Genomic DNA, 14,744 nt, shown 5'->3' with positions numbered 1-14,744 from the left:
AGAGGATCTTGCTTTGATTTATGTCATCGAGTGTTCTGCCTATGTTTTCCTTTAAGAGTTTTATAGTTTCTGGTCTTACTTTTAGGTCTTTAATCCATTTTGAGTTTATTTATGTGTATGGTGTTAGGCAGTGTTCTAATTTCATTTTTTTTACATGTAGCTTTCCAGTTTTCCCAGCACCATTTATTGAAGAGGCTGTATTTGCCCCATTGTATATTCTTGGCTTCTTTGTCAAAAATAAGGTATGCATAGGTGCATGGGTTTATTTCTGGACTTTCTATCTTGTTCCATTGGTTTATATTTCTGTTTTTGTGCCAGTACCATACTGTCTTGATGACTGTAACTTTGTAGTATAATCTATAGTCAGGAAGGTTGATACCTCCAGCTCCATTCTTCTTTCTCAAGAGTGCTTTGGCTATTTGGGGTCTTTTGTGTTTCCATATGAATTGTGAAATTTTTTGTTCTAGTTCTGTGAAAAATGCCATTGGTAATTTCATAGGGATTGCATTGAGTCTGTAGATTGCATTTGGTAGTATAGTCATTTTCACGATATTGATTCTTCCTACCCAGGAATGTGGAATATCTCTCCATCTGTTTATGTCATCTTTGATTTCTTTCATTAGTGTCTTATAATAATGAAGCAGCTCTTGATTCAGTTTTGCATGGAAGACTCCGTATACCAAATCAAAACGCACTGCCCATTGAAACTGAGAAATCTTTTCCCCTTCTTATCGAAGGAGCCTCTCCAGTGAACAGTTTTGTTCCAGTCAAATCCTTAGTCAAGTTATGCCATTTAAAGAGAAAGGCACAAGAATGAGGAGTCGAATGAGGTGACGTGGAAGAAGCAGGCATCTTTCTTGGAAGAGTAGAAGCTCTACACTTCAACTACCCCATAAGAGCTGGCAATCATGGGTAAATGTGGTGTTTGTGCATCTCATAACTTAGGCCTCGACATGACTTCTCTGAATGTAGATTCCACTGCCTCCACCACCTCACACCAAAGAGAACCCTCTTCCTGGATTAAAGCCAAACTTTCAGGGCAAAAGAAAATCTAGAGAACCTCATCTGGTTTTATTGACCACTGCAAAGTATGTCCAAATAGATGCTAGTTTGATGAGAATGAATATCTACTCTTTGCAACAACATGGATGGTCCTAGAGTGTATTCTGGTTTATAAAATTACTCAGAGAAAGACATATACTCTTATGTTATCACTCATGCATAGAATCTAAAAAATAAAACAAATTAGTGCATATAACAAAACAGAAAAGATTCTTATATGATGAGAACAAAGCTGTGGTTGTCACTCAGGAGAGGGAAGGAGGGAGGATCAAGATACGGTAGGGGATTAGGAGATTAAAACTACTATGTATAAAGTAAATAAGGAACAAGGACATATTGTACAGCAGAAGAAAATATACCCATTTTTTTGTAGTTACTTTACCTTGAATACCTTGAATATAATCCAATAATATTGAATTATTTTATTGTGCACCCAAAACTTAATAAAATATGGTTAACTACACTTCAAAAGGCAGGTTATAGCTCAGTTGGTAAAGAATCTGCCTGCAATGCAGGAGACCCAATTTAATTCCTGGTTCAGGAAGATCCGCTGGAGAAGGGATAGGCTACCTACTCCAGTATTCTTGGGCTTCCCTCGTGGCTCAGCTGGTACAGAAACCCCTGCAATGCAGGGGACCTGGGTCTTATCCCTGGGTTGGGAAGATCCCTGAAGAAGGGAAAGGCTACCCACTCCAGTATTCTGGCCTGGAGAATTCCATGGACTGAATAGTCCATGGGGTTGCAAAGAGTTGGACATGACTGAACCACTTTCACTAACTAACTGTACTTCCAAAAAAGGGGTGACACTATTAACTACAACCTGGATTTGAGGTAATATCCAATAAAAGGATTATGGAAAAATAAGATGTAAGAGGCTTGTCAAAAAAAAAAAAAAGAGACATACTCATTATTTGGAAATAATTTTCTTTATTAGTCAAGCAAGAGAATCTATAGATAAGTGATTACAGAAATTAAGTAATTTTCTGGTTGTCAGACAATTTAAGAAAAAATATTTCTATATGTTAGCAATATAAAAAACATATATTGGAGCTTATAAGTATAAAAACACAAAATCTTTAGAATTACAAACTTTCCTGGGGCAAGAAAATTATATACCATTAAAAGCATATAAGAAGAACAGAAAACTGTTGGTTCTTTTGGGAAAACCCAGCAATAGAATTAAACCATCTGCCAACCTAGTCACTCAAAAGAGGTGGGGCCATAATCATTGTTCCCCATTCTACGTTTTGTATTCAACAAATATTTGTCCACATAAAACTACTGACTAGATTCCCCCAAAGGGGCTAGATCTTCCATCCAAAAAAGTCCCAGCTGGGTAGAGGTGTTGTAAACTAGCATGGACACTAGGACCAAAACCGTGTAAAGAACAGAAATGAGCAATTCTTCTGTTGAGTAGGGTGGGGCACAATAGGGAAAGGGGCCAGTGGTAGGGTATCTGGGAAAGGATGGCTTTTTAGAGAAAAGTGCTTTTGCTTATGTTTGAAGCAAATGGGAAGGGGGTAGAGCTGCTTAGGCTTCCCCAGTGGCTCAGTGGTAAAGAATCTGCCTGCAATGCAGGAGAGGCAGCTTCCATCCCTGGGTCCGGAAGATGCCCCAGAGAAGTAAACGACAACCTATTCCAGTATTTTTGCCTGGAAAATCACATGGGCAGAGGAGCTTGGAGGGCTACAGTCCACGGAGCTGCACGGAGTCCAAAACAACAGCAAACAACAACAACAACAACAACAAAAAACACACAACAACAGATCTGCTTAAGGGTAACCTCTTTAGAGAACACCTACCAGCAGTCTGGCTGTCTGAAAGAATGCTGCATTTCAAGTGGATTTTCTTTGCCCAGGTGAGCTTCCTTTCAGGTGTTCAGGCAGCCACTGATCAAAATACTGCAATGCAGCCTGAATCCAAAAAGGATCTATTCGTGTGATTCTTTCGGTGTGTGCAATATATAAACAACCAGCATCGGAAGACTCTGTCCTGGTGCCCGCTCAGGTGTCCAGGAATTGTGGGAGGCAGTGGATTCAGGGAACAGGCATCTCCGGGCCTTGCAAGGAGGACCAGGAGGGCGACAGGGGCGCTCCTGGGGACCTGGACTCGGAGAAGGAGGTAGAGGTTGCAGTGGTGAGTCAGGAAAGGGCTCCAGAAGGTGCAAGTCCAGGTTGTCGTCGTGCTGAGGAGAGCCTCTCTCTGGACTAGGATTGGAGACCCGAGGGGAGGGCTCTGAGACTAGGTCGAACAGGTCAAAGTGAGTCAAACTTCCAGCAGAAGAGCGGAGCCCAGCGACTGGGACTGAGGCAGCATCCATCCCGCCCCGCAGGAAGTCAGCGTCAGCATTCGCGTCCTCCTTGCTGGCCTCTCCCTGGCAGGCGATCTCTGGGACAGCGGTACAGGAGAGTCCCAGTTCCAGGGCCACGTACTCTCCTGGAGGGCTCAGGACAGCGCCCGGTTCTAGGCCCTGCCCCCACGGCCCTTCCACACCCGAGCCCAGGAGGGCCTCGGGGACCAGCATGAGGATGCGACCTCCAAGACACACTTGCCTCACAGACGTTGGCTCGGGCTCCAGCAGCAGTTCGACGTCGTCCAGGAGCACGTGCAGAGCACATCCCGCCGGCAGGACAGCCACGAAAATGAGGGTGCCCGCTGTCGGGGACCAGGTCAGGTTATCCAGGCTGGGTGCCGCCTCAGGCTCGGACTTGGGGCGCTTGGCAGGGCCGGGTCCTCCGTCCTGATGTTCCCACGTGTCCTCAGGGTAGGCGGTGGGGCTGCGCGGTCGGCAGCCCATCATGTGGGTGTCGCCGCGGGCCTGGGACCTGGCAGAAGGCGACAGAGGGCTGGATCCTGCAGGCAGTGACAGGTCGGCTTGACAGGTGAGGCCGACGCGGGGCGGTGGGGCGCAGGAACGCAGGATGAGTCTTCGGAACTCTGGGGTTGCCTCTGGGGAGTCACTCAGTCGTGGGTTCTAGGGGAGCTGCTGCGTTCAGTCTTGCGAGTTTGAAGCTTCAGCTCCTCATGTGAACGGGTTTGCACAGGAGTGGGCCAAGGATGGCGTGAGTGAAGCGGGCGGAACCAGAGTCGCAAAGCAGCCTCACGCTAAGCAGCCTCACGCTAAGCAGCCTCACGCTAAGCAGCCTCACGCTAAGCAGCCTCACGCTAAGCAGCCTCACGCTAAGCAGCCTCACGCTAAGCAGCCTCACGCTAAGCAGCCTCACGCTAAGCCCCTCCCCTTCCTAGGCTCCGCCTACAGAAATGGAGTAGTCTGGGAAGCCCTAGAGTCCTGACCCTAGTGGGTAGTTCAGTGTAAATGCTTTTATAGGCCAGAAGGGGGCGGAGCAATCGTGCCACTCCTGGATGAAGTCCTCGGCTTTCCTCTTGTTGACCTCAGATGCGGAAAACCTTAACTGGAAAACCGATTACATTTCAAGTCCCACCATTGGAACGCTGCACCAGGACCCTGAAATGTAGTTCCTTCATCCCCTAAGGCCTTGCCCTGGAAGTGACCTCTTATCTTCTTTTGGTCCAATAGTGAGGTGAGTTTTTGGATGGCATCCTTAAGCCTTTGTCTGTTGTTAATGATTGTCAGATCCTTGCAGGTGTGTTGGAAGGGAACGAGATGTTAGAATTGATTGTCTTAATATCAACTGCTGCACAATCAACTTATATATGTATCAGTTTAGCATGATGGTCATTGTTATACTTCCATCACTAAACCAAGAGTTTAGTGTATTGAATTTGACGTACACTACACTCAGAGGTGTATCTGTTGCGGCTCAACTGTCGTCCCAAAGGAAGAACCAATTGGCCAGGAGCCCGGAAGTAGCAGAGGATCCTCCGACCCATCAGGCTCCCCTCCAGGTGATGCAGGCGGCAGCGCCTTTAATCTGGGTGTCACTTTAAAGGCGCGTCTAGGGCTTCCCTGGTGGTTCAGAGGTTAAAGCGTCTGCCTGCAATGCAGGAGACTTGGGTTCGATCCCTGGGTTGGGAAGATCTCCTGGAGAAGGAAATGGCAACCCACTCCAGTATTCTTGCCTGGAGAATCCCATGGAGAGAGGAGCCTGGTAGGCTACAGTCCACGCAAAGAGTTGGACACGACTGAGCGACTTCACTTTCTCTTTCACCACATGATTGCTCACTTTGTCCCTTTTTACAAAATAGCTTTTATGGTCTCATTTTTAGGGCTGCATCATATTCCCTCATACAGAATTCCATTAAAATCAGGCTTCCTTTGATGGACATTCAAGCTAGTGATTTGTGAATTGGCAGACACTGACCTTCTCTGGCCAGTTAGTGTAAAATGCAGATTCTATGCCACATCCCAGAACCACTGATCAGACTTCTGAGAGCCATGGGCATAGGAATTCTTCTTAAGCAGCTCCACAATGATTCTGTTTGGGGCCCGAACTTAAGATGATGGAACTTATTTTCACTCAGCATATGAGGGGTTCAGGAACAGGGCAGTGTATGGTTGAGGTCATGTCTCAGCCTGTTGGTGACAAAGTCAAGAAGGAAATTCAACCTTCCTGGGCCTGCATTCAGTGGTTTCCCCTATACTCCTTCCGGCATCCACTCTCATGGTTGCATTCCAGTGTCTTGCCTGTGGGCTAAGAAATTCCATGTATAGATCAGGAATGTTGCTGAGGGAACACGCAGGGCTGAACACTGCTTTTGGGGCACTCCCGACCAGACCTTGTTGGAGTTCTGTTGCTGATGCTTGGACATCCCATGGTCAAGGATAGTTCAATGGGAGCTCTATTTTCAGGACAATGAGTGTGGACGTGCTGTGTTTTAAGGGATGGATGGAAGAGCCAAAACATGGCCAGGACACCAGGTGTGGCTCATAACTCTTGGCATAACTGGTATTGGAGCCCTGAATGAGGTGGCTCCTGTCTCTGCCTTGTCCACTACTCTCCTGACCTCAGTAGTTTCACATTTGGGCTCATCATTGTTCTGGGCCCTATGAATTGTCACTGTGAGCTCCCCTTCCAAGGGAATGTGGTCCTGTCCTGAGGTTGGGCCTGGCATAGAGGTACCTGATTTTCTCTTCTGATCAGCCTCTTTCTTTTTTTTAATTGGCTGTGTAACTCAGCTTGTCAGAATCTTAGTTCCTGGACCTGGGATCAATCCCAAGACCCCTACAGTGGAAGTGCAGCATTCTAACAACTGGACTGCCAAGTAATTTCCATGGTCAGCCCCTTTCTAAGTGGGTGATTATGGGCCAGTCATTTCACCTTCTCTGATCTCAGTTTCCTTACACATGAAGTGGACAGAATGCTATCTACTGTGCAGGAGGGTTGTGAGATAATGTATATAAAATGTTCTCGGAATAGGTAAGTGCCAAGTGAAAGTGAAAGTGTTAGTCCCTCAGTCATGTCTGACTCTTTGCAACCCCATGGACTGTAGCCCGCTAGGCTCCTCTGTCCATGGGATTTTCCAAGCAAGAATACTGGAGTGGGTTGCCATTTCCTGCTCCAGGGGATCTTCTGGACCCAGGGATTGAACCTGGGTCTCTTATGTTGCAGGCAGATTCTTTACTGTCTGAGCCACCAGAGAATAGTAACTATTTACTCATTATCATGATTATAATCTGTCTATTCTCACGTGACACTATAGCTGTATTCTCAGCATCTTAAACAGTGCCTGGCAAGTAGCCAACATTCAGTGACTGGTAAAAAAATATCGTTGTCATCATCATCATTCTAAAAAGGGGTCTGATCTGTTAGAAAGTAATTTTTCAGGTTTTTTCGTGGCATAACATCTATATAATTCAAGAATGGCTCGCTGGGCACCAGATCAGGTATCTTTGTTTTGCCTTATTTTTCTTTAAGATGCACAGCGACTGTCGGAATGATTTATCAGGCCCACTCAGTGGCTTTTCTTTGTGTCAGTCATTACTGTCTATCCAATCAATGTGAACTGATTGAACAACTGTGAGGGAGGAATTAGCAAATAAATTCTGGTTCCCTGCAGATCCTCCCTCTAATGAGGGCTTTACTGGTGGCTCAGAAAATCCCATGGACAGAGGAGCCTGGGTGAGCTATGTCCATGGGGTCGCAAAGAGTCAGACATGATTGAGCAACTATCACTTTCTCTTTCCTCCCTCTATGAGGGCCATCCTGTTGTCCCCCTAGAATACATAGTGAAGTTGCTCAGTCGTGTCCGACTCTTTGCGACCCCATGGGCTGTAGCCTACCAGGCTCCTCCATCCATGGGATTTTCCAGGCAAGAGTACTGAAGTGGGTTGCCATTTCCTTCTCCAGGGAATCTTCCCGACCCAGGGATTGAACCCAGGTCTCCCGCATTGCAGACAGATGCTTTAACATCTGAGCCACCAAGGAAGCACAAAATACATAAGTAGCTTTTAAAAATTCTCATTTATTTTATTTACTTTAGGAATAATACCTGAATACATATTTTAGAAAATCCCCACCACCTCCCAATCCAGTGTTTATTATGTCAAGATCCGTTTCTGTGTATGTACAAACATGACATCGGATGTTTTCTTCCTGGAATGGCCAAGTATGGTGGGTCTTTTTCTGCAAAATGTTAGAGCTTACTGCTATTTGGTATTGTCATCCACCATATACATTATCTCTTCTATCTTTTATTGGAGAGCCCTTTTCCAACATGCGATACAGGCTTTTATATGAAAATGTTGTGTAAGAAAAGGCAGCTTCAAACATTTCTTGTACAGCAACACTTTTGTCTTGCCTGTAGCAGAATAAAGTAGTGGTCCACTCACTCTGTGCTTAACTCACAGTAATCCTGGCATATTATGCTGTGCTTCCTGAGTGTGTCACAGTGATGAATTGTGTTGGATTAGTGATGCTTGGATAACAAGGAGATCAAACCAGTCAATCCTAAAGGAAATCAACCCTGAATATTCATTGATAGGACTGATGCTGAAGCTAAAACTCCAATACTTCAGCCACCTGATGTGAAGAGCCAACTCATTGGAAAAGACCCTGATGCTGGGAAAGATTCAGGGCAGGAGGAGAAGGAGATGACAGAGGATGAGATGGTTGGATGGCATCACTGACTCAATGGACATGGGTTTGAGCAAGCTCTGGGAGTTGGTGATGGACAGGGAAGCCTTTCGTGCTGCAGTCTGTGGGTTGCAAACAGTCAGACACGATTGAGCGACTGAACAACAATTGATGCTGTCCCAGTGATTTAATATTTTATGATGGCCTGTGTTGCCACAATATTATTAATCTTTTACTTTTTAAGGAGTTTTTAAGACAAAACTGTTATTGGAGTAGTTATTTGGCATTTTAAAGGGTGAGGCTGAAGCTGAAGCTAAATACAGGTTTTTTTTTAACCAAATACTTTTTTTTTTCAGCTTCCCTGTGATATGAAAGAGAATGATTTCTGTATCTTAATTTTGAATTTAGATTTCTTATAGAATTCTCATTTTTTCTAGTTATTTCTTTGGTTTACAATCATATGGTCTGCAAATGGTCTTATTTGCCCTCCCTTTAAGATTTTAAACATTTTTTTTTATCTTGTATAATTTTGTTGACTAGTATCTCCAGCCAAATATTGGAAAAGTGTCATCTTTTTCTTGTTTTAGACTTTGGTGGGACTCCTGCTAATGTTTGCCAGTTAAACATGGTGCTTCAAAGTAAGTGTCATGTCAAAGAATTATCAAGCTCTTGCTGTTTTATTGAATATTTAATGCTTTATCTTGAAATCTTTCCAAACTTACAGAAACAATGCAAAAACAGTATGAAGAATTCTCATCTATCCTTTATTAATTTTTAACACTTTGCCTTATCATTCTTTAGTTCTGTCTTTCAGAAAGACTACAGGATATATTGATATTTATATTTATATTCTTTGAATCATTACAGAGTAAGTTGTATATATTCAGACTCTTTTCCTCAGAATTGTTCAGTGTATATTTCCTAATAAGAATATTCTCTCATATATTTTTAGAACAATTATCAAATTGTATTAGTCAACTATACTTGTGTTATCTAATTTCCCATTTCCCACTATCTCTTGAAAGCACTCTGATCATACTTCTGTCTATACCAGTCATCTATAAGCGCTCTCATTAGGTCACCAATGATTCCCGCCTTATTAAATCCAGGGGTTAATTCTGTCTTCATTAACAACAGTCAATCTTTGTCTCCTTTAAACATTTCCCCCCTTGCCATCCAAGATCTCACACTTTCATTGTCTGTCTCTCTTCTTCTTAGTTTCCTTATTTGTTTGCTCCTCATTATGAAGGCTGGAATATCCCAGGACCCTGTTGTTGACCTTATTTTTTTTTTTTTCTGTCAACCTTCTGTACCTTTCTCATGAATATCCAACTGCATCGCCAGCACTTTCTCATAGATATCTGTTAAGTTGAACTATGTACAATTTTCATTTTTGTAGGTCAGAATGGTTGAGTATTACCAATTTTATATAAGTCAATCTAATATTAGGTAGTCCAAACTTCAGGTCTGAATTTGAACTCCTTATATTTTCTGAGACCCAATCCTTTCTAAGTGTTCCCCATCACAGTAATTGCAGTTCTTTTTCCTGTTCCTCAAGACAAAAATTTGGCTTTGTCCTTGAAAGTCTTTCACATTTCACATCAGTACTGTCTAGATATCCTGGACCATAGCACTTCTTACCATCCCTCTTGCTACCACCCTGCTGACATTTTTATCCCTTTAATGAATTACCATAGAAACCTCCTAAGTGATCTCCTTCCCTCTATTCTTGTCTCTTTTCAGGGCTGCTGCTACTGCTAAGTCGCTTCAGTCGTGTCTGACTCTGTGCAACCCCATAGACAGCAGCCCAGCAGGCTCCCCTGTCCCTGGGATTCTCCAGGCAAGAACACTGGAGTGGGTTGCCATTTCCTTCTCCAATGCATGAAAGTGAAGTCGCTCAGTTGTGTCCGACTCTTAGTGACCCCATGGACTGCAGCCTACCAGGCTCCTCTGTCCATGGATTTTCCAGGCAAGAGTACTGGAGTGGGGTGCCATTGCCTTTTCAGGGCAGTCCTATGCAATAGCTAGAGTGGTTCTGTTAAACCGTAAGTCAGATCATGTCACTCCCCTGCTAAACACATTTTTACTCAGTTTTACTCAGGGTCAAAGCATATTTTAGGGTTCTATATGATCTGGACTTCTCACCTCCATTACATCAGACCACACTTCCTATCACTCTCCCCCTTGCTCCTTCTGTTATGACTGTCCAATCTCTGTGCTTTTCCTGGAAATTTACAGGCACGCTCACAGATTTTCCAGTTGTTCTTCTTCTATCCATCTATCTGCATAGTTCCTCACTTCTTTCAGACCATGACTCAAAAGATACTATCTCTGAGGTTTTCTTTGAGCGTACCATCTAAAATGGTAATCTCTGACCCTCTGCTTCGTTTTAATCTTTAGCACTTTTGAGTGTTTAACATGGTATGTGTTTTCTTTATCTTGTTTACCCTCTGTGTTCTCTTCACCAGAGTATAAGCTCATGATGGCAATGATTTTTAACTGTTTTGCCCTTTAATATATTTTCAGTTTTGAAACACTCTCAGCTATGTAGTGGACACTCAAAAATATAATTGAATAAATGAATGTTTTTCTCTTTTATCAATTATGTGTTTCATTTATTATGAATAATATTACCCTCTTCAAATATTGCCCTCCATTTAATTTTCTCTATTTCTTCACTGAAGTAACTTCACTAGTCATATGTTAGAATTTCCTTTCCTCTCTTATTCTCTTTTTATTATTTTTGTGTCTGTGCCCATCTATGATAAATTATAGGTAGTTTCTCTAGATCTTCAGCTGTTTCTAATTTGTTTAAATTAATAAGTTATATTTCTTTAAAATGTTTGTATAGCATGGCACAGGGTGTTCATTTTAACCTATTTTTAAAAGCAAGTTATGCCATTTATTGTTCTTTACTCTCATTTTGTCCATCTTTTATTTTGCTGAATAATTTATATACCTTTAAAATATTACTAATCTGGCAAATATTTTCCTTGTTTGAGGAGTTAACTTTACAATACTTTTCTTTCATTTACATTGGATTGGTACCTAAATCCCTGTTTTGAGTTGTGAGGTTATGCTCACTGGAACTTTTATTGTGAGAGGACTTTGTGGCTTAGGGATAAGGGTGTTCTCTCAGAGAGGATTTGGGTTGCTGTAGGAAGTTCCCAGAAGCATCAAGTAGGGAAGCCTTTCCACTCAATTCTTAGTCTCTCTCTCTTTTGTTCCTCCTGGCTGTTGCCTTCCTTTACCTCTCTTTTCCTTCCGGTCACTTTTCCTTCTTTCCTTTCTCCTTCCTCTCTTCCTTCCTTCTTTCTTTTTATATAGACAGAGTGAGTTCTAGACAAAGGTCCCATGAGGGCCACCCTTGGTTTGCATCTCTGTTTGCTTTTTTTTTTTTTTTTCTGCTAAAATAGTGTCTTTATTTTTTTTTTTAATTTTATTTTATTTTTAAACTTTACATAATTGAAGTGATTTATCTGGTCAAGTGACCAAGATGTTCATTCTCTAGGGGAATGAGCTTCTGGTAAACAGTGGATTATCTGAGTGCCAAACATTTACTTGCCTTCCCTCACTGTGAAATTTTCAGAGGAGACTTAATTTCCCTTTTCCTTCAGAGACAAGTTTGAGATAGGCAAAATTTGGCACCATTTCCATTTGAAGACTAGATGGAGTCATATTTGGGGGTCTGAGATCTATTCAGGAGTTCTGATACAAGAGTGTTTCTGTTTGATGTGTACCTTTAGGTTTGCCTCACAATCCTCATGTTTGGTTTTATGAAACTAAATCTGTAAGCACCAAAGACTTCTAATAATTTTTGGCCTCTCAGTATTTCCTCTATTTTCCAGATAGTTGATGATTTTGAAGGACTGTATCCAGCACTTTTACATGTTTTATTCATGAGGATTTTGGTTTTTTTTGGCCATGCTAGTTCAAAATGGAAGTCTTCTATTATCTCTTTATGCATTGAGTGTGATACTCTGGAGAAATGGAAGTCATTATTTAGTAATACACAAATAAATAGAATCATCATCCTAGGCTGGGACCTGAGGCTGATTAACTGCTAGTTCTTTATTTGGAGCCATATGGGAGGGAACATGGTATAGTGTGTGTGTGAGTGTGAGAGTATGAATTTTGATCAAGCTAGTGGTCAGTGTTGGAGAAGGCAATGGCACCCCGCTCCAGTACTCTTGCCTGGAAAATCCCATGGATGGAGGAGCCTGGTAGGCTGCAGTCCACGGGGTTGCTTAGAGTCGGACACGACTGAACGACTTCACTTTCACGTATTGGAGAAGGAAATGGCAACCTACTCCAGTGTTCTTGCCTGGAGAATCCCAGGGACGGGGAGCCTGGTGGGCTGCTGTCTGTGGGGTCGCACAGAGTTGGACACGACTGAAGTGACTTAGCAGCAGTAGCAGTAGTGGTCAGTGTGGGGAGGGAGTATTCTCTGTCTCCTGCAGACATTATATACTGCATATATATGGTCTCCTGCAGATATTAATACTGACAGGGATAATATTAAACATAGATGTCAGCTCTCAAAATAGCTAAACAACTTTACAGTGTACAACATGTAGTGGAGGTTTAAATCTTAAGTGCACAGATGACACTGGGGTTCACTCAAGGAACTGAATCTCAAAGCATGTGGTGGCAGCTGGGATTTCAGTTCCTCTGAGAGGGCTGAACTTCTGCCCCCTTTGTCTGTCATGACCAAGTACTGACCATTTGGGGCTGGCTGCTATAGAGGTTGTGGTTTGACTTTAAGGGTTGCTTGCTTCAGAGGCTGTGAGTTAGCGTTATATTGTCATATATGATCTGGTCATTGTTCATTTGTATATTCAGGTTATCAGACTCTCCTCCTCCCCAACTTTTGATTGTTTTCATTCTTGCAATAGGTGGATCAATTCAGGGAAGGGTAGAGATCCTGATCTTCACTGCTTAGGGATTGTCCCTTCATTTCCATAGTCAATAGTATTGCAAGATCTTCTTGATCTTTCTGTACTATCCTGGGTAACATCTGATGAGAGAATAGCTATGCAGAAGCATTTAAGACAGTGGATAGAACTCAACAGACCTGTGTCATGACCACTGTGACAGAAGCAAGAACAACTAATAGTCTCTTTATTAGTTGTTTCAAAATAAGAGACTCCAATTGCCCAACTCAAGTCTAGAAAACAAATCCCATAGGCCAGGCCATAGGGATCAGCCTTAGATAGCCAGATAGCTTTATCTTTAAGATGATGCGTAGCCTGTTTCAACTTGTCTCTTGCATTAATCTAAGTGTAGCAAAAATATTAACAATGATATAAAAATGCCATAATGACCAACTAATAAGAAATCTAGAATAATTTGTCTTTTTCATCACTATTTATGCCAATAAGTTGAGACTGATCTGTATTCCTTCTAGGATAGAGGAGATATCAGTAATAATTTTGCCATAATTATTCCTAGGATTTCCTATTCGTCTGATTCTTACTAGTGGGAATTGTTTGTGTAAACTGCTGCTAAGTCACTTCAGTCGTGTCCGACTCTGTGCAACCCCATAGACGGGAGCCCACCCTGGGCTTCTATGGGATTCTCCAGGCAAGAACACTGGAGTGGGTTGCCATATCCTTCTCCAATGCAGGAAAGTGAAAAGTGAAGGTGAAGTTGCTCAGTCGTGTCCGACCCTCATCGACCCCATGGACTGCAGCCTACCAGGCTCCTCCGTCCAAGGGATTTTCCAAGCAAGAGTACTGGAGTGGGGTGCCATTGCCTTCTCCGGTTTGTGTAAACTACGAGTGAGTAATTATTCCAAGTTGAATGCCTGATAATCAAGGGTAGCCTCATTTTGGCGCTTACATGTGAGTTAGAATTTCCAGCCATGGTGGTTTATAGAATTAGGTTTTCAGTGTACAGATAAGTGTCAGAATATGTTCCCAAAGTGTGCGATGATTAGATTGAGACAAACAGGATCAGGCTTCCTCACAGAGGTATAGTATCTAGTATGGTCTCGTGGTGAGCTAAGAAAAAAGGAGTTCACAGCACAAGGTCAGAACCAAGGTGTTATATAGCCTGGGTTGCAAATTTGGACCTCAGTTAATCTCTTCCAGTTAGCAAGTGTTCAGGCCATAACCTGAGGTTGTCGAATTCAAATTTAGTATTACCTGGGATCTGATCCATAAATTATAATAATTGGTTCTTTTTCGGGAGACACAGGCGGTAGCGAAGTCATAGGTTGATTTGTTCTAGGTAATTTGTCCACATGGGTGAAAGTGGAAATCCCATCATCTGTGGTTTCCTATGGCCTCACTTGATAAGATTGAAATTTCTCAGAGATTTTTGATAATGGAGGTCTGGTGATGGATGGCATGGTGGTGGTGGTTCAGTTGCCAAGTTGTGTCTGACTCTTGCGGTCCCATGGACTGTAGCCTGTCAGGCTCCTCTGTCCATGGGATTCTCCAGGCAAGAATACTGAAGTGGGTTGCCATTTCCTTCTCCAAGGGATCTTCCCAACCCAGGAAATGAACCCAGGTCTCCTGCATTGCAGGCAGATGATTTACTAACTGAGATATGAGGGCAGCGTGATGGATGGCATAGAGAGCGATCAGTAAGATTAAGGACAGTGACTATTATTTGGGATAATCTAAGAATGGTGTTTGAATGGGTATGTTTTGACCTAACACTTGTAACAAGGAGGGAAGCAAA

The 14,744-nt window shown here is 42.8% G+C and overlaps 1 protein-coding gene across 1 annotated transcript; it reads right to left on the bottom strand.

Moving 5' to 3' along the window:
- Positions 1-1,962: 1,962 nt before the first annotated feature.
- LOC129645000 (proline-rich protein 23C-like) lies at positions 1,963-4,329 on the bottom strand. Its single transcript, XM_055570368.1, has one exon. It carries the CDS (start codon positions 3,860-3,862, stop codon positions 2,993-2,995), a length of 870 nt encoding a protein of 289 aa, XP_055426343.1. The 5' UTR covers positions 3,863-4,329; the 3' UTR covers positions 1,963-2,992.
- Positions 4,330-14,744: the final 10,415 nt, after the last annotated feature.

This window comes from Bubalus kerabau, chromosome 2, assembly GCF_029407905.1.
Source record: "Bubalus kerabau isolate K-KA32 ecotype Philippines breed swamp buffalo chromosome 2, PCC_UOA_SB_1v2, whole genome shotgun sequence".
Lineage (NCBI taxonomy): Eukaryota > Metazoa > Chordata > Mammalia > Artiodactyla > Bovidae > Bubalus > Bubalus kerabau.
This window is presented reverse-complemented; position numbering and strand designations above follow the sequence as displayed.